This window comes from Thamnophis sirtalis, unplaced genomic scaffold (genome assembly GCF_051295495.1).
Source record: "Thamnophis sirtalis isolate CommonGarterSnake01/CBP01778 unplaced genomic scaffold, rThaSir2_p1.2 scaffold_14, whole genome shotgun sequence".
Lineage (NCBI taxonomy): Eukaryota > Metazoa > Chordata > Lepidosauria > Squamata > Natricidae > Thamnophis > Thamnophis sirtalis.
In genome coordinates, this window is record NW_028261394.1 from 27,606,906 (window position 1) to 27,629,114 (window position 22,209).

Sequence of the window (22,209 nt, forward strand, 5' to 3'; positions counted from 1 at the left end):
TCCTCTTCCCTTCCTTTCTTCTATTCTATTCTATTCTATTCTTTCTTTCTCTCCTCTTCACTTCCTTTCTTCTATTCTATCTTCTCTTCCCTTTCTTTCTTCTATTCTTTCTCTTCCTTTCCTTTCTTCTATTCCTCTATTCTATCTTCTCTTCCCTTCCTTTATTCTATTCTATTCTATTCTATTCTATTCCATTCCGTCCATTCCAGTCCATTCTATTCTATTCTACCCTACCTTACTTATACCTATACCTAATTCCCACTATGGTCTTACCAAGGCTTACCAAAGCTCAACCCCCCACCCCACCCCACCCCACCCTCCCGCTTCCCAAACGGCTCCTTGTCGAAAACGCCTTCCTGAGAGCCTCCTTTTCAAGCGGCTTTTCCCCTCCATTCATAAAAACCGAGCCGGTGTGCGGGGGGAAAAGCGCTGACTCACGCGACTGGGAAATTTGCCTAACCCCGCCCCGCGGGGGCCAGAAGCCCCGCCCCTCCACCCTGCGTCTTTGCCCACCTCTAAATACTCGTATATTTAAGTCGCGGTGGCGGCGGGGAGAAGCCGCGGAGAGTCTTGAAAGCGAGCGGGTGCTGGCGAACTCCGAGTTCGTCTGAAGCCGAGCGTCCGCGGTGCTTTCTGAAGTCCGGATCCGGCTCCCCTTCCTAAAAGGTAAGGCGGCGCTAGGGAGCTCTCCTCCCGCCGTTGCAAGCGAGGGCTTTCGGTAAGGGACCCGGCGGTGCGCTTGGCACCGTTTGTATGGCTCGGCCGGCGTGCCTGCCCTTCTCCAAGCGGGCGCCCTCCGTTGGCATCCCGCGCACGCCGATTTGGCGGGGGTTGGTCAAAAGCAGCCCTTTTAAAGACGTGGGATTAAAAGGTAGGATTTATTTCCAGCTGGTTTGGAAAAGGGTGCAAAATGCATAGAGCAGAATTGTCCCGGCTTCTCAAGCATGAAGACTTGTGGACTTCAACTCCCAGAATTCCCCGAGGCTAGCTGGGTGGCTGGGGAATTCTGGGAGTTGAGGTGCACAAACTTTAAAAGTTGCCAAAGTTGGATATTTCTGCTATTAGGAATAATTGCCTAAAAGTTTGGGGTATGGGAAAAAACTTAAATCCTCGGTTTGTGCATGCTTGTGTGTAGCTGCCAGTGAAAATACTTTGCAATGAAAATACTTTGAAATACTATGAAATTGCAATGTAAGAGGACTTGGCAACTTTGAGACTTGTGGACTTCCACTCCCAGAATTCCCCATACAGCCAGCCTGCTATGGGGAATTCTGGGAATTGAAGTCCACAAGCTTTAAAAGTTGCCAAATTTGGACAGTTGGGGCATGGGAAAAACTTAAATCCTCTAAGCTGCCAGTGAAATGCAATGAAAATACTTTGAAATACTATGAAATTGCAATGCAATGTCAGGGGACTTGGCAACTTTGAGACTTGTGGACTTCCATTCCCAGAATTCCCCAGCCAGCCAGCCTGCTATGGGGAATTCTGGGAGTTGAAATCCACAAGTCTTAAAGTTGCCAAGTTTGGGGATCTCTGCAATAAGTAATGAGATAGGCTTGAATGGGTTTGCTTTTCCTTGGCTCAGCTAGCATACTCAGGGACCAAGGCATTGTGGGGGTTGTAGTTCTAGAAGTTACCAGAGGCTGGTCCGGAAGATCAACTTGGCAATTTGTGCTTTGAAACTGCTCCAGTGAGAGCAGCATGTGTGGGATGCTGGAGTCGCCAAGTGAGCCAGCCAAGAATATTAGGTAATGTTGTGCTTACAGCCAGAGAGGAGAGCTCAGAGGCACTGGACGAATCAGTTAGAGAGAGGGAGGGAGGGAGGGAGGGAGGGAGGGAGGAAGGAAGGAGTGGAAAGATACTAAGCAAGGGACACAGCCAAGAGGTCAAAGATGGCTTTTCAGGAAAAAAAAACCTTTGACAGGTTCTTCAGAGCAATGTTTATAGCATCCTAGGGTTTTTTCCCCTCTGATTAATGAATGTCAGCTTTTAGCAACCTTTCATTGTACCGACAATCGTGAATTGCACGGGCCAAAATGAGGAAGAAAAATGGGGGGGGGGGATTGTGTCTGTTTGCATTGGGGTCATCCTCAATAGATACCAGCCCTTGGGGAGGGGGGAATTAAAAGTGGTTAAGGTATTAGGCTAGAAACCAGGATATGCTGAGTTCTAGTTCTGGTTAAGGCATGAAAGCAGGCTGGGTAGCTTTGGGCCAATCACCAGGAGACAGTGAGTTCTAGTCTCCTCTGAAGCATGGAAGCCATCTGGATGGGTTTGGGCCAATGACCAGGAGACAGTGAGCTCTAGTTTTAGGCATGAAAGCTGGCTGGCTGACCTTGAGCCAGTCATTCTCTTTCAGCCTAACCGCCTTCCTAAGTTGGTTGTTGGGAAAATAGGAGAAGGAAAGTGTGTTGGCTATATTTGCCACCTTGAATTAATATATTTTCTTGCTTGTTACTTGAGTATTTCCATTCATAAGCCTGCCTTTAGCCATCTTCCACAAGCCAGCATTTTTTCTGAACCCAACCACCATCTGACCCAAGTTGTAGGCACCAGGGTAACAGCAACGGAGGCTTAAACACGACTCCCATGGTCTTTTAAAAAAATTTAAAATAGGCACATGCGCCAAGGCCATGCTGGACATTTGATATCCAATGTTTTGCTTTGTTTCCAAGGAATTGAATCCTTATGTACTGCAAGCTGTGATATCAGGTAAGAAACAATCCAGCGTAATTTGGCATTTCATGAAAAATAGGATCTTTTCCGAGCCAGTCTGAAAAAAGCTAATCAGCTTTCAACAGACTGAGACAGATGGATGGTAGGTTTTTCTTCTCCGTTTCAGTATCTGTTACTCTTCCCTATCAGCTCTGGGAAGTTAACACCAACTTTCTCAGATAACTGCTGTTGCACCAATACCTTCACAGGCCCACTGATAAAAATGCTCCCCTATTTGGCCTCTTTCCAGGCCAAAGAAAGTGTTAGGAATCCATTAGGTAAAAGAACTTCATGCTGTCTGTCAGGAGCTGTCTGTCTGTCTTGGCTAGGAACAGGAGAGGGGGAGGAAGAAAGAGAAAGAGGGAGAAAGAGAGAGGGAGAAAGAGAGAGAAGAAAGAGAAAGAGGGAGAAAGAGAGAGGGAGAAAGAGAGAGAAGAGAGAGAAAGAGGGAGAAAGAGAGAAAGAGGGAGAAAAAGAGGGAAAAAAGAGAGAGAAGAGAGAAAGAGAAGAAAGAGAGAGAAAAAGAGAAAGAGGGAGAAAAAGGGAAAAAAGAGAGAGAAGAGAGAAAGAGAAGAAAGAGAGAGAAAAAGAGGGAGGAGAGAGGGGGGAGAAAAAGAGAGGAGGGAAAAGCAAGAGAAAAGCAAAAGAGGGAGAAAGAGAAAAAGAGAGGGAGAAAAAGAGAACAGAGAGAAAGGGAGAAAGAGAGAGAAAAAGAAATTAAAGGAATTCTCCCAGGAAATCCTTGATTTACAACCCCAATTGTGCTAAAAATTTCTGTTGCTAAACGAGACAATTGTCAAGTGAGTTTTGCCCCATTTTGCAGCCTTTCTTGCCCCAGTTGTTAAGCGAATCACTGCTGTTGTTAAGTTACAACACACTTGAATGAACCTGCTTTTCCCATTCACGTTGCTCATCAGAAGGTTGCAAAAGGGGATTCCGAGACACTCCAACCGTCATAAATATGAGGCAGTTGCCAAAGCACCTGAATTTTGATCACATGACCACAGGAATACTGTGATGGTTGTAAGTTCGAAAAACCGTCATAATTTTTTTCAGTGCTGTTGTAATTTCAAAGGGTCACTAAACTGTTATAAGTGGAGGACTAGCTGTAGAAGAGGTTATTGGGACAGTGGCTTCAGATATTGCTGATTGCTCCATACTAAGCCCTCCCTTCCTGGTCACAGGACACAGGACTCGCGGCTGGGAAGGAATTCTGGAAATTTGCAGGATTTCCTGGCTTGTTTCTGAGGATTAGTGTGAATTGGTTGATTTGAGCCTCATTAACCCTATAATCCTAAAAAATAAGGGATGCAGTGGCTCAGTGGCTAAGACACTGAGCTTGTCAATCGGAAAGGTTGGCAGTTCAGCGGTTTGAATCCCTAGCGCCGCATAACGGAGTGAGCTCTCGTTACTTGTCCCAGCTTCTGCCAACCTAGCAGTTCGAAAGCAGGTAAAAATGCAAGTAGAAAAATTGGAACCACCTTTGGTGGGAAGGTAACAGCGTTCTGTGCGCCTTCGGCATTGAGTCATGCCGGCCACAAGACCACGGAGACGTCTTCGGACAGCGCTGGCTTTCGGCTTTGAAACAGAGATGAGCACCGCCCCGTAGTGTCGGGAATGACTAGCATGTACCTTTACCTTTAATCCTATAATTCACTGTTTCTCAACCTTGACAGGCCTCTGTCTTCTCATCCTCTTCTCAGTTGTTCAAATCTTCAGTTTGTTCCATGTATTCCATTTTTCTCATGTTTGTATTCTTACCAGTGAAATTCCCACCCATCTGCACCGGCTATAGCCAACGTCGTCTTCTTCTTGTGCCATATCTATCATTGGACTTTGGCGATAGCAATAGCACTTAGACTTATATAGCGCTTTACAGTACATTCCAGCCCTCTCTAAGCAGTTTATAGAGTCAGCCTCTTGCCCCCAACAATCTGGCTCCTCATTTTATCCACCTTGGAAGGATGGAAGGCTGAGTCAACCTTGAGCCTGGTGAGATTTGATCTGCCAAACTGCTGGCAGCCGTCTGTCAGCAGAAGTAGCCTGCAGTACTGCACTCTAACCACTGCGCCACCAAGGCTCATATTGGTGATCCTATTTTAATCAACTCCTGCTGAGTTTTGTCTAAACCAATCCCTTAGACTTTGAAGCCATGATGTTCTTCTTCTGCCTGGAGCTTCTTTGCCTTCAATCTTTCCCTGGAGGATTAAGTGAAAGATGGCGTATTTTTTCCGAGTGTCACATCCCATGTCCAAAATATTCTAACTTTATCTTTTTGATGGTTTTGATGATTTCCCTTGGCTTTCCAAGCTGGCTCATCACCTCCTCGTTTCTGATTTTGTCAACCCAACAAACAGCTGCCTGTCAATCCATATTTCAAATTCTTCCAGTCCCTTCAAGTGTCAGAGACCAACTCTCTCCTCCTTAGAGCAGGATAGAAAAGATGTAGCATCTGACAAGCCAGTGGTGGGATTCAAATAATTTAACAGCCGGTTCTCTGCCCTAATGACCAACTGGGTAGGCATGGCTCATTGGTCATGTGACTGGGTGGGCATGGCCAACTCAACATCACTCAGGCTGTGACAATGTAATAAGGGTTAACCTGAGAGGCAGTTTCTGTAAGCAGGGCAATAAAGATTAGGCTAGAAACAACACTAGAATGTTTCCTTCCTGCCTTCCTTACAGGATTAGCCCTGTAAAGTGGAAAGAAACCAAAGGAGATTTCTTCCAACAAGCGGTTCTCCGAACTGCTTGGGAAGTTAACAACCGGTTCTCCCAAATAGGTGCGAACCGGCTGAATCCCACCAGTGTGACAAGCCTTTTTTTTTCTTTCTACAGCCAACTGTACAATTATTTCCCAGCCTGGGAAGAACAAAGATAGTTGAGTCCTTGGGTCATGAAGATGCTACAGAGAAATCATTCTTCTTTTTCCACCGCCATTACCCTGGGCGAACATCTGGGGGAACTCCAAACCAAGGCTTTTTGGAGAGCTAAGCCCTGGACAATCTGGGAGACAAATCTGTCAAGTTTTGTCGCCCACGTTTCTGTGGGTTAAGCTGTGTCTCAAGTTAGATCTCATACAGTCGATTTGGGGAAGTTCTTCTTTTTAAAGAAAGGAAGTGTGTGAAATTGCCACCCATTTTTCAAGTTGCAGTGGTTTTGTACATGAGAGATTGCCCCTGATTCTGAGGAAACTTGTGTCTGTCAGTAGACATTATTTTGCAACGCACTGTATGTGAAGAATACACAACATGGTCTTCCAGCAGAAATGTATCTTCGACCTTGTTTGTGTAGCAAGTGGGAAGTCTACTCTTTTTTTTAATTCAAGGGTTTTTTTAAGTTTTAAATACAAATTATACATACTTGTAGGAACAAAGAATTGTCCATGTCTTTTCTTTTACATCCTCTCATTTACATAGTCCATTTTACATCATAGTTTCATTTTCATATTCCGCCAAATTATTCTCTTCCATTATTACACCAAATTTTCATTTCTTATTTTCCTCCATTGGTATATTTGACTATAAACAGCATATCTATCTATCTCTATCTCTATCTCTATCTCTATCTCTATCTCTATCTCTATCTCTATCTCTATCTCTATCTATCTATCTATCTATCTATCTATCTATCTATCTATCTATCTATCTATCTATCTATCATCTATCATCTATCATCTATCTATCTCCTCTAATTCAATTTAAAAAGAGAGCATTTCTTTCCATTTTTTCTACATTTAACAAATCTACTAGAATTTCTTTATTTCTTAATTAGTTACAGAACAATATATGTTATAAGATAAACAATACAGGGCGGGGCATAACCTTTTCCTAGGGGGTCACAGCAACACTTGTAATAACAACACAAATAATTCATACACCATTCGAAAGCCCATCAAAAACTGAGTTTATTGACACGATTTAATAGTCAGTATGACCACCATTAGCCCTTCGAACAGCATTCAAACGAGGTGGATAAGAACACAACAAATCTTCAAACAGTTCCGTTCGATTTTCCAGATTTTTCAACACAGTTTCCAAATTCATTCTCAAAGTTTCAACCGAAACAAATTTAACATTTAATAGCTCATTCAATTCAGTTTTTTATGGGCTTTAATGGGTGTCGCGGAAGTTGTAAACTGCTGTCGATCTTGCTGTGACCCCCTAGGAAAAGGTTATGCCCTGCCCTCTGGAAAATCTGGAAAATCGAACGGAACTGTTTGAAGATTTGTTGTGTTCTTATCCACCTCGTTTGAATGCTGTTCGAAGGGCTAATGGTGGTCATACTGACTATTAAATCGTGTCAATAAACTCAGTTTTTGATGGGCTTTCGAATGGTGTATGAATTATTTGTGTTGTTATTACAAGTGTTGCTGTGACCCCCTAGGAAAAGGTTATGCCCCGCCCTGTACTACTATTCTCTTTAGCCTACTAATATAACTCTTTTCCCCTTTCTTCCTCTTTTAGCCATTTTTCTCTTGGGCTCTCAAAAATTCCACATTTAATTCTTTTCCTTCTTCTCCCCCTTTCCCCTAAATTCTTTTTTTCTTTCTACACTTGGCCAGGGGTGGGCTTCAAAAATTGCAGCAACAGCTCGGTGGGCATGGCCATGGTGGGCGTGGCCAAGTCAGCCTCCTATATCACGGTGGTGGGGGGGATGTTTCCGCCCTCTCCAGGCTCTGGAGGCGTTCCTTGCACCTCCGGGAGAGCGAAAACTGCTTTCCCTGGGGTTCAGAGTCCCTCTGGAGGCTGGAAACAGGCCCATTTCCAGACTTCCGGACTCTCCGGTAGGCCTGTTTTTCCCGCTCCTGGAGCCTCAGTGCTGATGAAGGGGCCGCATGGTGACTCCTGGGAGGGGCGGGGTGGGAAGGCCGGGGTGGATGTGGCCAGCCAGGGGTGGCATTTGGGGCTTTGCGGAACTGGACAGAATCCTAGCTAGCGGATCGCCCGAAGCTGTGCAAGCCCTCAGCAGCCCACCCCTGCTTCTTGACTGCATTTATAACCAGAACAGTCCTGCTTTGGCATAACTGTATCCGGTCTGTTTCTCAGACTACAGTTCTATAATTCCCAAACAGCCTGATCCTGTGGGCTGGAGATATTATTCAACACATCTGGAGGATACCAGATGGAAAGTAGCACCTGACCAGTTATGGACAGGAAGCCATTGTCACACACAAAATTTGAGGAAGAAGCTCTGTTTTGTTTCCTGTGAGATTCATTGAGGTGGCCTAAAGCACTTCCTAGTTTTGTTTTGTTTTTAGAATACATTATTTTACATCATCTAGATGTCTCCAGTAGGTTGTTCTGAGGTCTACAAAAGAGAATGATACAATATGATGTTATATTATAATGTTACAATGTTGTAAGTTAATGCCAAGGAGAGCCAGTTGGGTCTAATGGTTAGGACACCAGGCTAGAAAATGGGAGACCATGAGTTCTAGTTCCATCTTAGCCAGGAAAGCAGATGAGTGCCTTTGGGCTAATCATCAGGAGACTGTGAGTTCTAGTCCCACCAATGGTGGGTTCCAGATCCCGTTGCAACCAGTATGGTGCAACAGGGCTGGGAATCGACCACATGAACGTGCGCGGCTCACACATGTGTACTTACCATCCGTGATGCTCCATGATGCCTCCACGATGCTCCAGCTGCTCGGCGGAGTGTCGCGCAGGCGCCATACGCTCCATGCACCTGCGTGGAAGCCCCGAACATCTCAAATACAGGTGAGCATGGGCGGGCAGGTGGACCCTCCAGAGCACCGTACCGGAACAGTACCTGGTGCTCCCGGCAGGCACTGGTACACCCGTACCGGGGCGTACTGGTCATAACCCATCACTGAGTCCCACCTTATGTATGAAAGCCAACTGGGTGACTTTGGGTGAATCACCAGGAGACTGAGTTCTAGTTCCATCTTAGCCATGAAAGCAGATGGGTGACTTTGGGACAATCACCAGGAGACTGTGAGTTCTAGTTCCATCTTAGCCATGAAAGCAGATGGGTGACTTTACTAGGAAACTGTGAGTTCTAGTTCCATTTTATCCATGAAAGCCAGCTGGCTGACTTTGGACAAATCCCTAGGAGATTGTGAGTTCTGGTTCCATCTTAGCTATGAAAGCCAACTGGGTGACTTTGGATCAATCACCAGGAGAGAGTGAGTTATAGTCCAACCGTTGGCATGAAAACCAGCTGGGTGCCCTTGCATCAGTGACTCTCTCTCAGCCCAATTTATTGTACAGGGTTGTTGTTATGGCCAAAATAAGAAGAAGGAGGTTTATTGTACATATTTGCCAACTTGAGTTATTTGCAAAAATAATAAAAGCGAGATACAAATAGATAAATCAATAAAATACATGTTGCATTATGTGATGTTTTATCTACAATAGAGATCAATAGCACTTGTATCTTTATCAAGAACAGTTTGGTATGGTGGTCAAGGCACCAGGCTAGAAATCAGGAGACAGGGAATTCTAGTCTTGCCTTAGGGATAAAACTCAGCTTTATGGGCCAGTCACTCCCTCTTAACCCGACCCATCTTATCATGTTATTGTTATGGGGAAAATAAGAGGAGGAAGGACTATTCGGTCTTGAAGGATTTATAAAAAACAATAAAGGCAGGATAAAAATAAAGAAAATCATATGCAACTTGCGAAATGTAAAGTTAAATATTTTAGCTAAAAGAAATAGATGAAAGATGGGGGAAACCTAAAGGAAGTGAGCCCTTTAAATTCTCAGTTGTTGAATATTTGCTAAGGTCTTGCATTCAGTAAGCTGATTAACTAATCATTAGTTAATCACTGATATGTAGTGTGAAAATATAAGTGGTACACTTTTTTTTCCAGTCCATGTGCTCGAAACAGCTTTGCAATCTGGGGAGGGTCGCCTCCCCTCTCCTTCCTTCCCCTCCCCTCCCCTCCTCTTCTTCAACACAATGATGTGTGCCAAGATGTGAAAGGTGCTTACAGGTGTGAAACAAAACACTTCCATTCTGGGATGGGACAAAGTGGCTGCACTCTAAAGGCCGACTCGACTCGGGGTTTGACTGGAAAATTTCCTAACCACCTTCACTTTCTCTTTTAATTTCCCCAGCTTTGGAGTCTTTAGTTTAATCCATGGTCCAAATATTTGTGTGGCCTTATCATTTACAGGCAGGCTTGGAGGTCTTTGAACTCTGCTGGCAGTGGAAGAATAAGTCATGTTTCATGCACATCTGGAAAGGCACAACGCCAAACCTCTTCCCGTGGTCATTATAGGTAAGTACCTCTGGGCAGTAATCAGCAGATACAAGCCCCGTTATCTTCACACGCCAGCCTATTCTTATCAGCCGCAAGCTGATGGCAGTTCCAAGAATGATGATTAAAAAAGGAACAGCTATTAATATTCTCTCTCTCTCTGTCATTCTGCCCCCTCTCTTTCTCCCTCACTCTCTTTCTTTCTCTCTCTCTCTTTCTCCCTCCCCCCTCTCATTCTCCCTCTCTTTCTCTCTCTCTTTCTCCTCCCTTCCCTCTCTTTTAGTTTCCTGCTTTTTTGGCCCTTCCTGTTCTGTTCTATTCTATTTTTATTTCTATTCTATTCTTATTTCTATTTCTATTTCTTTTCTATTATTTTCTATTCTATTTGTTCTATTATTTCCCAGGTCCCCTTCCAAGCCTATTATTCTATATCCTCTCTCCAGATATTAAGTGCTAATGGAATTTTCCTACCTATAAATGTCAGCATCAATGTTCTATTTTAGACCCTATGGGACGAGGGCTTCAGCAGCAGCAGCAGCAGCAAAAAAAAAAAAAAAAAGTTTGACTGTAACAAGAGCCGAGAAGGGTGGGGGAAATTCTGACTTCCAGCTGTTTTTTTACAACCTGGGGCCTGTGCCAGATACAGCAGAATTCCTCCCCTTTTTGCTGTGTCATGCTGACCGGCTTCTCTGCGTGGTACACGGCTCTGACGCTTCCTTCTAAGCCACGAGGTTCCCGTTGCAAAGAGTGACAGATGGTTCTCTTCTTAGCCGGTAAAATATTAATCTGGCAAGAACCTGTCAGCTCTTAGCAAACTAAGCCTTAGTTCTCTTATCTAAAATAATTAAAATTTGCAAGTTTTCTCGGATACAGGCAGTCCTTGAGTTACAGCAGTTAGTGACCGTTCAAAGTTACAATGGGCACTGAAAAAAGCGAGTTACGACTGTTTTTCACAGTGGCGACCTTTGCAGCCACCCCAGGATCAAACTTCAGATGCTTGGCAACTGACTCATATTTATGACGGTTGCCGTGTCCCCTTTTTGCGACCTTCTGACAAGCCATGGGAAAGCCAGACGCACTTAACCACCAGGTTGCTCGCTCATCCACTGCAGGGATTCACTTAACGACTGTGCCAAGAAATGTCATAAAATGGGGCAAAACTCAATGAACAAATGTCTCGTCTAACAACACAGATTTTGGACTCAGTTGTCCTTGGTCATAACTCAAGGACTATCTGTATTTGCATGGGAGACCGGGACACTGAAATAATCATAAATACTTGCCAGTTTCCAAGAGTCCAAATTTTAATAACACGGCCACACGAATGCTGCAATGGTCATAAGTGTGAAAAATGGTCATAAGTCACTTTTTTTCTGATTCCAAAATAAATCCAAGTCGTTCAGCTGGAATATCTTCAGGCAGGCTAAGAGTGCAACTTTGATTTGGCAGGGCTTGCCATGCAAAAGTCCCTTTGCTTATTTTTGGTTCAGACAACCTTATGAAGTCCAGCCATTGTGGTGCAAGGCTCCTATGTGTGAATTATAGCTTCGTAGCTAAGCCAATTTTTTTTTTGATTCAGCCAAGCACTGAATTTTATTTAGGTAGCCTTTGACCAAGAACTTCAAAACAAGCCCGGCAGAACTCTTGATGGTTCTGCAATAGGAAATGCGGGAACCCAACATTAACCCAATGTTAAACAGGCACCTACTTTTCCCAACAATGCAAAATTCAGATTTGCATCTGCTTTGCCTACCTAATTGCAACCGAGTCACGATGATGGTTTTTTAATTCCAGAGAAATGGCTTTGAATACCAGATGAGTGGAAAACAAGAGGAAGGACTATGGGGAACATTGTTCACCGCCTTGAGTTATTGATGACAATAATAAAGGCAGGATGAAAATAAACAAATAATATATCTGGCTTAGTGGCTAAGACGCTTGAGCTTGTCGATCAGAAAGGTTGGCAGTTCGAATCCCTAGCGCCGTGTAACGGAGTGAGCTCCGGTTACTTGTCCCAGCTTCTGCCAACCTAGCAGTTTGAAAGCACGTAACAATGCAAATAGAAAAATAGGAACCACCTTTGGTGGGAAGGGAACAGCGTTCTGTGCTATCCGACAGGTCCGTATCGAACCGAGCACTGTTGACAGCTTGCACCAAGGAGTATATTTGGGCATTGAGAACCGCCAAAAGATCACACATTGCCTCCTTGGTAGCGTCCGCCGAGTCTCGCCCAGCCGCCCTGTTCAGGATAACCCGCTCCCTCCTAAATAGGAGGGAGACGGGGAACCCCCTGCAGGGTAAGGCTGAGGAATATAGTCAGTTCTTGGCGGACAAAATTGCTCGGTTTCGATCGGAACTGGACTCCACCCCTGCAGATCCAGCCGGAACACAGGGGAATAACTTGGTAGACCATCTCTGGGTTGAGTTTCAGGATGTTGCCTCTGGGGATGTGGACAAGGCTATGCGAGCTGTGAGTTCCTCCACCTGCATACTGGACCCGTGTCCCTCTTGGCTGACTGCCAACAGCAGAGAGGTGACACGAGGCTGGATCCAGGCGGTTGTTACCGCCTCTCTTCGGGAGGGACACCTCCCCACCGCGCTTAAGGCGGCGGTGGTGAGGCCCCTCCTGAAGAAACCGTCCTTGGATCCAGCAGTTCTTAACAACTATCGTCCAGTCTCCAACCTCCCCTTTCTGGGGAAGGTTGTTGAGAAAGTGGTGGCCTTACAGCTTCAGCGTACCTTGGAGGAAGCTAACTACCTTGACCCCTTCCAGTCTGGCTTCAGGCCCGGTTACAGCACTGAAACCGCTTTGGTCGCATTGACCGATGATCTCTGGAGAGCCAGAGATGGAGGCTATGCGTCCATCCTGGTTCTCCTCGACCTCTCAGCGGCTTTCGATACCATCGACCATGGTATCCTTCTGCGACGACTGCGGGAGGTGGGGGTGGGCGGCACTGTTTTACAGTGGTTCTCCTCCTACCTGTCGGACAGGTCGCAGTCGGTGTTGGTGGGGAGGGAGAGATCGTCCCCGAGGCCCCTAACCTATGGGGTGCCGCAGGGCTCGGTTCTGTCCCCCCTGCTATTTAACATATACATGAAACCGCTGGGCGAGATCATTCGGAGGCACGGGATTAAGTACCATCAATATGCGGACGATACGCAGTTGTATCTGTCCGCCCCGTGCCAACTCAATGAAGCGGTGGACGTGATGAACCGGGGCCTTGAGGCTGTTAAAGACTGGATGAGAGCTAACAAACTGGTACTCAACCCGGAAAAGACCGAATGGCTGTTGTGTTTTCCTCCCAAAAATTTGGCTAACGTTCCATCAATCAGGCTGGGGGGGGCAAAATTTATCCCCCTCAGATAGGGTCCGCAACTTGGGAGTCCTCCTGGATCCACAGCTGAGTTTTGACCACCACTTGTCGGCTGTGACCAGGGGGGCATTTGCCCAGGTTCGCCTGGTGCGCCAGTTGCGGCCCTACCTGAACCGGGAGGCTCTCACAACAGTCACTCGAGCCCTTGTGATCTCTAGGCTGGAATACTGCAATGTGCTCTACATGGGGCTGCCCTTGAAGAGCATCCGGCGACTTCAGCTAGTCCAGAACGCGGCCGCGCGAGTGATCATGGGCGCACCACGGTTCGCCCATATAACACCAATCCTCCGTGAGCTGCGCTGGCTACCTGTTGATCGTCGGGTGCACTTCAAGGTCTTACTTACCACCTATAAAGCGCTCCATGGTAGTGGATCTGACTATTTGAGAGACCGCCTCCTGCCAATTACCTCCCTGCGTCCCATCAGATCGCACAGAGTAGGCCTCCTCCGAATTCCATCCGCCAGCCAGTGCCGACTGGCGACTACGCGGAGGAGAGCCTTCTCAGTTGCAGCTCCGACATTATGGAACAACCTCCCCGTGGAGATCCGTACCCTCACCACAGTCCAGGCCTTCCGCACAGCCCTCAAGAACTGGCTATCCCGTCAGGCCTGGGGATAGGATTACTCTAACCCCGCCCGAATGTTGAGTGAATGTTGTGTTTTTACGATTAATTTTCTTTTAATCACGATTCTTTTCTTTTTAAGTCTTGTCTCGCACTCCCTTCCCTTATTGTTGTAAGCCGCCCTGAGTCCCCTCAGGGAAAAGGGCGGCATATAAATTTCCAATAAATCTCTAAATCTCTAAATCTCTGTGCGTCTTCGGCGTTTAATCATGCTGGCCACATGACCACGGAGATGTCTTTGGACAGTGCTGGCTCTTGGACTTTGAAACGGAGATGAGCACTGCCCCTTAGAGTCAGGAACAACTAGCACACCTGTGTGAGGGGAACCTTTACCTTTTTAATATATCTGGAGCTTGGAACCTAACGTGAATCCACTTGATTTTTGTCTTTTAGGAAATGGTCCCTCGGGAATCTGCTTGTCCTATCTCTTGTCCGGCAACGTTCCCTACGTCCGAAGGAACTCGGTTCATCCTAATCCAATCTTGCAAAGGAAATTAGAAGAGACCCCGGAGATTCCCATCGTAGATCAGGTTGGTATAGCCCAGACCTCTGTGAGGTGGTTTTCTAATCAAGTAGATTTGGCTGCAGAGAAACTCTTCACTTTTGCAAAAAACAAGGGGGTTATCCTTTAGTCCCAGGGTTTGTTCCGACCTAGGCTTCCCAAGGGCATGAAGCAAACTCCTGGTCCCGATAAAAACCCCTTTTATTAATTTCCTGTGAATTCTGCTCATTCACATCCAGCAAAGTCTTTCAAGGGAGGATTTACAGTTACAGACCTTATCTGGCTTGGAGAGCTGCCAGGCCGATAACTGCAAAACTTGGCAAGGAGTCTCGGAGAGTCACGAACCAATTAAGAAACTAATTGTCTCCTGCAAACTCCACTCCCCTTTCGCTCCTCTTTTATTTCCTCTGGGAGGGGCCAGTCATCATTCACCTGTGGCCTTACTCCCAAGTTATCCCCTGTTCTTTCTGATGTCCGACTCTGAAGGCAGCTGATAACTGGAATACAGCTCTGGCCCCCTCTCCGCCTCCAACACAGAGCCCTCCTCAGAGCCTTCCCCAGACTCTAGGACTGGCCTATGTTCCTGCCCAACCTCCTCACTCTCCAAATCATGGGTCTGTCCAAGGGTTGAAAAAAAAGCTTTGAAAAAGCTACATTCGGAGTATAAGACGCACCCAAATTTTCAGCCTCTTTTAGGGGTGGGGAAGAAGTGCATTTTATACTCCAAAAAATACGGTAATATTGACTCTCTAGATGGAGCTGTTTGATCTGACAAATCCGTGAGCTTCAATTTAAGGCCGGACCATGCATGAGGGATGGTTGGCTATTCGAAAGCCTGTGCAAAAGATATGGCTCTGTGCAGTCTAGAATTTATGCTGAGCTTTAGAGTTTGCCATTCAGTGTGTTCTGAAGCAGGAAGGAAGGCTTATCTCCATTTAACCTGTCTGGGTTTAGAGCAGAGCTCTCGTTTTCAGTCTTTGTGTTAGGAATCACCCATCAAGACATCTTGCTTTTCCCTGTAGGATCTGGAGTATCTCTCCGAAGGTTTAGAAGGCCGATCTTCCAGTCCAGTGACTCTCCTTTTCGACGCCCTTCTGCGTCCGGATACGGACTTTGGCGGGACAGCCGATTCGGTCCTCACATGGTGGCATGAACCTGACCGAGCGATCCCTCATCTGGTTCTTGGCAAAACTCTCCCTGGGGGAGCTTGGCATGTAAGTGCAGCTCAAGATCTTAGCATTTGTAAACGAAGGCTGTAGCACATGGAAAGAGAACATTCTTCACCACCTTGAGTTATTTATGAAAATAATAAAGGCAGGATGAAAATAAACAAATAATATATCTGGAAGGGACTCGGTGGCTCTGTGGCTAAGACGCTGAGCTTGTTGATCAGAAATGTTGGCAGTTCGGCGGTTCGAATCCCTAGTGCCACGTAACGGAGTGAGCTCCCGTTACTTGTCCCAGCTTCTGCCAACCTAGCAGTTCAAAAAATACAAGTAGAAAAAATAGGGACCACTTTGGTGGGAAGGGAACAGCGTTCCATGCACCTTCAGCGTTTAGTCATGCTGGCCGCATGACCACAGAGGACCCAGATTGCCACAAAGAAGAAGGGGTCAACCTAGACTCCAAAGCACCCAAAGGCAGGATGAGAAGCAATGGGTGGAAACTAATCAAGGAGAGAAGCAACTTAGAACTAAGGAGAAATTTCCTGACTATTAGAACAATTAATCAGTGGGATGGCTTACCTCCAGAAGTTGTGGGTACTCCAACACTGGAGATTTTTAACAAGAGATTGGACAACTATTTATCTGAAATGGTATACGATTTTCCACCTGAGGATAAGGTTGGACTAGAAGGCCTCCAAGGTCCCTTTCAACTTGGTTATTCTGTTAAGATCAGTGTTCCTTTTAGCAGATTGAATGAGAACTTGTGGTGGAAAAAAGAGATTATTTTTTTTTTTTTTGCACCAAGCGGATGTAAATCTAGTTAAAGCATAATCCAAATTTATAGAACCAGTCTGGGCCAAACTCTTAAAAGTTTGGTTAGTGTGGGAGGAATTAGAAATTGTAAACTATTCAGGGTTCAAACCCTGAAGAATAATTAAGACTCAAGGCTTAAGTATTTAAGACTCAAATTCAAAATTCCGGTCTTAGTAGAAGAGATCTGAGCTAGAGCCAACCCTTTTAAAAAACGTTGCCAGTTTAAATAATTGAATGTCAAGTTTGAAATGAGCATTTTGAACTTAAAATGAGTTCTTTCAGAGTTAAAGCATTCCTGGAATGCTTGAAACAGTGTCAAAACGCTTCCAGTAAATTTGGGACATCTGCTGGAAGTTAGATAATAGGGGGATGTTTTAGATTATGGACCTGCTGGACTTGCCATTTTGGTTTTTTTTTTTCTTTTTGAATAATTTGCTTTTTGTTCCATCTTGTTTATTATATTATTGTTTCCTTGCTTGGTGTATTATAACCCACCAAATCAAATGAAAGATTAAACAAAATGTTTCCATTATAAAACAGGGCGTTTTGCGGTTGAAATATTTTACATATTTCTATCGAAGAACTGTTAAATATGGCTGGCATTTCAATTTATCTACACTGTTCTTGTGTTATTATATGTGCATTCCTTATATTTATTGAAGCTGATTTTCCTAATGAACAAAACAGCAACAGCAATCACACACTACCTAATATAATTGACATACAGTTTAGGTAGTCCTCCAATTATGACCACAGTTGAGCCCAACATTTCTGTCGTTAAGTGAGACATTGATTAAGTGAATTTTGTCCCATTTTACAATCTTTCTTGCCACTGTTGTTAAGTGAATCACTGCAGTTGATAAGTTAGTAATCTGGTTGGTACTTGTTGTTGACTCTGCTTGTCAGAAGGTCACAAAAGGGGATCGCGTGACCCCAGGGACACTGCAACCGTCATAAATATGAGTCAGTTGCCAGGCATTTGAATTTTAATCATGGGGATACTGCATAGGTTGTAAGTGTGAAGAAGTCATGTCACTTTTTTCAGTGCCATCGTAACTTTGATCAGTCACTAAGAGCTGTTGTAAGTCAATCTGCATTATAGAGAAGATTTGGCATCAGCTTAAATGCCTTGAAAGTTTACACAAACTGAAATGAGTATAATTGTACAAATAAATGCATGGCTATTTTGTGAAAGTGAAATAGCAAAGTCTAAAAATAGGGGGAAAAACCAGAATCAAATCCCAGATTAGCAAAAACATTCCAAACAATAAGAATGAACAAGAATTTCTAATGGATCTAAAGCATCCTTAACTTTATGGTCAGATATAACCCTGAACATGCAAGATTAAAACATGGTTTGTCAATAAGCCACGATTACTAGAGTTCTCATTGTGCAAAGTCGTAAACCCTGCTTGGCAAACATCACTTTTGCTGGTTATATGCAACATCCTGCATCCAAGTCAAAGAAATTGTATTGTGTACTAGAGAGGCCTGTGCTAGATTTGGGGGGGGGGGGGGAAATGTTAATTCTCTGGCTAATTTTGCAGGAGGGACCCCCCCACCAGTCTCCCTATATCAATTCCTTCACTGCTTCCGGTTGTATTTCCAGAACTGGATTTATGTGTTTATTTTATTTATTTTTTATTTCTCTCTTTCTGTGTAGTCTATTGAGGGATCCATGTTCACTCTGAGCCAAGGAGATTGGATGGGGCTTCCTGATGTTCCATTCAAGGAATGGTTGAGCAAGAAGAAAAGGTAGGATAGCTTCCCTGTGGGAAACTCTTAATTAAACAGTAGCTTTGAACATGAACAATTGAGGGATAGGTCTAGAACAGTGGTTCCCAAACTTGGCAACTTTAAGACTTGTGGACTTCAACTCAGCTCTGCTGGCTGGAGAATTCTGGGAGTTGAAGTCCACAAGTCTTAAAGTTGCCAAGTTTGGGAACCACTGTTCTAGTAGTCTAATAAAGAGTAGGACTAAGGGCAACATGATAGTCTTCCAATATTTAAGGGGTAGGCACAGAGAAGAGGGGCCTTATTCGCTAAAGTGCCTGAAGGAAAGACAAGAAGTAACAGATATATTGTCAGGCCTGCAGCCATCTTTTCTTTTGGGTCTTTGGCCTGCCACACTTTCTATTATTCTGCTATGCATTTTCTATTGTGGGAAAATGGGAGGGGGGGTTGTAAGGAGTTAGATGGTATGTAGCCATAACAAAATTCTTTCTAGAAAGCCAAGGTCATCCTTTGTCTCTGCACCTCTGCACCTGACCGGAACTGGATGGGTAGAACTACCAGGATGGCAGTGGGAGATTGGACCATGTGATGGACTGGTGGGTGTGGGGGGCAGGATCTTGAACTTTCAACTGGGTGAGGAAAACCGGGAGGCTTTCAGATTCAGGTTTTCCCAGATGTGCCAACATGGCTCTCTTAACAAATTGGAACTTTGAGCAATATTTTGCCTTGGACTCTGATTTACTTTCGGATGCTATTTGGAACCTTGACATATACAAATGTATCAAACAGAGATCCAATATAGAAATAAGGAGAAATTTATCCTTATCATGGAATGACTTGACTTCAGAAGTTGTGGGAGCTTCAACGCTGAAAGCTTTCAAGAAGAGACTGAGAAAAGAGATGATGAGAAAAGTATTTTGAGAGATACAAAAATGGAATTGGATAACTTGGAAGATGTCTTTGAAAAGGAGATAGGGGTAGGGGTGGATACTTTGGAGATCTTGCAGCTTAGGAGATCAGAGATGGGAGAAATATTTAGATGGAATAATAAAGAACAGATGTTGGCAGAGACAAAGATCCAAGAGAGGAGTATGGGGGAGGGGGGAGAGGAAAGCCCAAAAACAAATATGAATTTAAGTATTAAAACGGGCAAGAGATGATGGATAGAAAAGAATTACTATTATCTCTTTCTCTATCTTTATTATCTATCTCTTTTTATTACCTCTCTTTATTATCTCTCATCTTTCTCTCTCTCTCTCTCTCTCTCTCTCTCTCTCTCTCTCTCTCTCTCTCTCTCTCTCTCTCTCTCTCTCTCTGTCATCTCTCTATATCTGTCTGTCTGTCTATCTTTATTATCTCTCTGTATTCTCTCATCTCTATATTATTTATATCTATCTATCCATCATCTATTTCTACATCTATATAATTCTGATCCATATTTTTGTTCTACAGAGGCTTCAGGAACAACAGGGCAACTGCTGGTGACATAGTCCAATACTATCAATATTACGTGGCCAAGAAAGGCCTGAAGAAGAACTTCGTCTGTGGAACTCTGGTGACATCTGTGAAGAGACTGAACTCAGATTCAGAAGAGAGTTATGGCGGTCAAGATTCCAAGGACAGAAGCTCCATGTGGGATTTATCCCAGGGATCCCAAGAAAATGGGAGCAGTCTCTTTCAGGTTGATGGGTTTGTCACCAACATCGCTGGCACCCATCCCTTCTCGGTTTACGCAGAGAATGTGGTCTTGGCCACGGGGACCTATGATAGCCCAACCCAGCTTGGGATCCAAGGTGAACATCTCCCTTTCATCCATCACACGTTGTCGGCTCTCGAAGAAGCTGTCAAGAACAAGGAGGTCGGGGTCATGTCGGACCCAATCTTGATCGTAGGAGCTGGCTTAACGGCTGCCGACGCAGTCCTCTTTGCCCATCATTATAATATTCCTGTGATCCACGTTTTTCGGCGGCGAGTAAATGACCCAGCCCTCATCTTCAACCAGCTCCCCAAAACAATGTACCCCGAGTACCACAAGGTCCACCAGATGATGAGGGAGCAGGCCAACCCTTACCCAGGACCGTACGAATATTACGTCAGTCTTCCCGAGCATCATGTCGTCCGCTTTTCGGAGGACCGGAAGTGCATCTTTGCGGACAAGAGTGGCCGTCAAAAAATACACCCTATCTCCATGGCTTTTGTCCTCATCGGCTCCAACCCCAACCTTGCCTACTTGCCCAACAATGGGATGGACTTAGCCGTTGACTGCGAGCAGCCGGTCAGTTCCAAGAGGAACCCAGTTGATATCGATCTCTTCACCTATGAGTCTGTTCATGAGAAGGGACTCTACGCTTTAGGGCCACTAGCTGGAGACAACTTTGTGAGGTTTGTGCAAGGCGGTGCATTGGCCATCGCTAGCTCTCTGCTGAAGAAGGTGAACAAAAATCCTCCTTAATGTTGGTGAATGTGACTGGTCCTCTGAAGGATGACTCTTGGCCAACTTTTGAGAGTGGGCATTGGGTGTGTAGCTGTATTGTCAGATATGAGGTCTGTCCTTGAAAACCTTCAAAATGGGCTGGGCTAAGCCAAGCTTCCAGCCCAAGAAGGTAGCAGCAGGATCCTTGCAGAATGTTTGACTTCTTAATCCCTCTACCTCTGAGAGGTAGAGATGGGTTAGGAAAGCTTGACTAGATCCCATTGTGCAAATCAGGTGTTGTCTCAGTTAAATCTGAAGCAAGTTATCTCTCCATGGATAACCTGAAGATCTCTGTCCACATATTCTGAATTGCAGTGGAAGCATTGGTTGCATCCAAAATAATCCTTTTTGCTCACGTAATGTTGGGTGGTGGGTTTCTATTAAACTCTCAAAATGAATCAGAACATATTTTCAGCAGATCCATGAACGCACAGCAAAGAATGGGAAGATCACCACCATGTTTCCCCGAAAACAAGACAGGGTCTTATTTTCTTTTGACCCTCCCCGAAATAAGCACTTGGCCTTATTTTCGGGGAGGTATTATTATTTTTGAGCTGCAGGAGACAGCGAGCGTGGTCACCTCATGGCTGCCGCCATGTTGCAATATTTTCAGGGAGGACTTATTTTTTGGGAGGGCTTATTTTAGCTCATGCGCTCTTATCCTGGGAGGTCTTATTTTTGGGGAAACAGGGTAGTTCTCCTGGGCCATCTACGCATAGAAGTACCTTTCCATTATAAATGGTGAGAGGAAGGTGGGTCTGCATCCAACTCAAAAGTCTGAGGGACTCAAACCAACTCTCCATCCATCATGGTCCTTGCTGAGATCTGGAAGGTGCCAGGTTTTTTTTTCCGGGGGGGGGGTTAGTCTAGATCAGGGGTGTCAAACTTGGGGGCTGGATGCATCACACGCTGGACACCCCCACCCCATCCCCGTTTTAGTGAAGGGGGAAAAAGTTGTGATACATCACTTGACGACACAAGTTTGACACCCCTGGTCTAGGAGAGCTTAAACTTGCATTAGCAAGCAGCCTGGGATTATTGTTGGACTAACCTTTGTGCGATTGTGACAATGAACAGTGTCTAAATGACCACAGTTTCTTCCTCTTCAAACATGTATCCCTGCAAATCAATCTTGGATGTTACCACTCAAAATCTCAGGATGTTCTTTAATGTTTCCCTGGGCAGCGTTGCTGAGAAGGCTGACTTCTGTCTGTAAAGTTAAACGTGCTACTAATTTGTAAGCAAATTTTGTAAAATAATAGGTTTTTTTTTCCTTAAAAACAAAACAAAACAGAACATATATTTTGTATATGGCTATTTTTAAATTAAAAAAAAAACCAGATTTATACAGATTCATTCTTCTTCTATTTGCAAGTAAGCCAATGTCTCCTATGTGTTCTGTTTTGATGAAAATTTATGTGGATTATTTATTGCTAATGTTACTATTTGGTGGGACACAAGGAAGACAGCTGACAACTGTGCTTGATCATAGGGGCAGGTCCCTTTGCAGGTTGTGTTCTGATACATTTAGGACAACATAAAGTATCGGGGATTATTATTATTTTTTTAACAAGAAAAGAATTG

The 22,209-nt window shown here is 44.7% G+C and overlaps 1 protein-coding gene across 1 annotated transcript; it reads left to right on the forward strand.

Annotated features, from left to right (window-relative positions):
• Positions 1-526: 526 nt before the first annotated feature.
• On the forward strand, positions 527-21,967 carry OSGIN1 (oxidative stress induced growth inhibitor 1). The gene is made up of 6 exons (XM_087728700.1): positions 527-666; positions 9,858-9,962; positions 14,331-14,467; positions 15,462-15,653; positions 18,082-18,173; positions 19,605-21,967. Exons 2-6 carry the CDS (start codon positions 9,905-9,907, stop codon positions 20,602-20,604), a joined length of 1,479 nt encoding a protein of 492 aa, XP_087584826.1. The 5' UTR covers positions 527-666; positions 9,858-9,904; the 3' UTR covers positions 20,605-21,967.
• Positions 21,968-22,209: the final 242 nt, after the last annotated feature.